The sequence below is a fragment of the Octopus bimaculoides genome, chromosome 2 (assembly GCF_001194135.2).
Source record: "Octopus bimaculoides isolate UCB-OBI-ISO-001 chromosome 2, ASM119413v2, whole genome shotgun sequence".
NCBI lineage: Eukaryota > Metazoa > Mollusca > Cephalopoda > Octopoda > Octopodidae > Octopus > Octopus bimaculoides.
This window is the reverse complement of record NC_068982.1, coordinates 103,389,023-103,390,356: the sequence shown is the minus strand read 5'-3', so window position 1 is coordinate 103,390,356 and position 1,334 is coordinate 103,389,023. Positions and strand designations below refer to the sequence as shown.

At 36.4% G+C, this 1,334-nt stretch overlaps 1 protein-coding gene across 1 annotated transcript in view; it reads right to left on the bottom strand.

Annotated features, from left to right (window-relative positions):
• The window catches only part of LOC106875975 (ribonuclease H2 subunit A), an 82,884-nt gene that overhangs the window by 6,002 nt on the left and 75,548 nt on the right, over nucleotides 1-1,334 (bottom strand). Inside the window, exon 6 of the mRNA XM_052965866.1 lies at nucleotides 1,227-1,331. Coding sequence (XP_052821826.1) covers nucleotides 1,227-1,331 — 105 coding nt within the window. The remainder of the gene's footprint in view (nucleotides 1-1,226; nucleotides 1,332-1,334) is intronic.

Genomic DNA, 1,334 nt, shown 5'->3' with positions numbered 1-1,334 from the left:
CATGAAACTGTTTCAACACCATAATCCTACATGAAACTGTTTCAACACCATAATCCTACATGAAACTGTTTCAACACCATAATTCTACATGAAACTGTTTCAACACCATAATCCTACATGAAACTGTTTCAACACCATAATCCTACATTAAACTTTTTCAACACCATAATCCGACATGAAACTGTTTCAACGCCATAATCCTACATGAAACTGTTTCAACACCATAATCCTACATGAAACTGGTCCAACATCATAATCTTACATGAAACTGGTTCAACATCATAATCCATAACACTGATATCTGCTCAAAACAATACAAAAATCAACAATTCCAGGCCAAAGAAAGAGAAACATATTGAATTTGCTGACATATTCTTTGCCTTTAAGCTCTTCACTTTTCATGACAGCACAGGTCAGGCCATCAATAACTTCTCTTAAAGTTCTCAACTCTAGGCTGTCATTTTCTACTTATTTTCAGTTGGATCTCTGCTTTTTCAACTCAGTATCGCACCTCCAGCTATTTTTAGGGTGTCCACTCATTCGTGCCCCTTGTGGATTCCAGGTCTACGAGGGATGAGCTTCCTCTCCCAGGTCTTGTTGGTCCTGAGCTGTCACCAGTGCTTCTGCACTTTTGTTTATTTTTTTCTAGGTAGGGATGTTGGCCATATGCAAGCCTATTTTTACCTCCGAGAAGACATGGTCCATATTACACTAGCTTCTGTTCTTTGACTTGTCTAGCATGGAAGGTCCTATCAGGAGCTTGTGCTCCACTGGAATAGTTCCCAGAGTCATTGAGGCATACCACTGATATATTCTATCAGACAATTTCTCACAACCAAACACAGAACTTAACAGAACAGGACAATCAATAAGCTATCTTCACTCAAACTCAGCTCCATAATCAAACTGTGTTCCAGCTCTACTCCAGAAATGCCACAAACTAGCTTGTACTTGAACTCATCGATGAAAATCCACTGTCACATATATATTCTATACTGTGAAACTTAATTTAATTTTGAATAAATTGATTTTGAGTTTTTACCTGTAATTTTGGATTTTATCCCTAATATTATTTATATATATATATATATATATATACACACACACACACACAGAAGTTGGACAAAATAACGGAAACACCTTAAAATTTCAAAGAAATTTATTTTAATATGGGGTAGGACCAACTTTGGCAGTAATTACAGCTAACAAAAACTAAAAATACTTACCTTAGCAAATATACTGGCACCACTAACTATTGAATATGTGGCATCAGCTTTCTTTGCAACAGTAATGTCTATACCAGGGAACTGTTTCTCTAGCTTCTGCTGGTACTT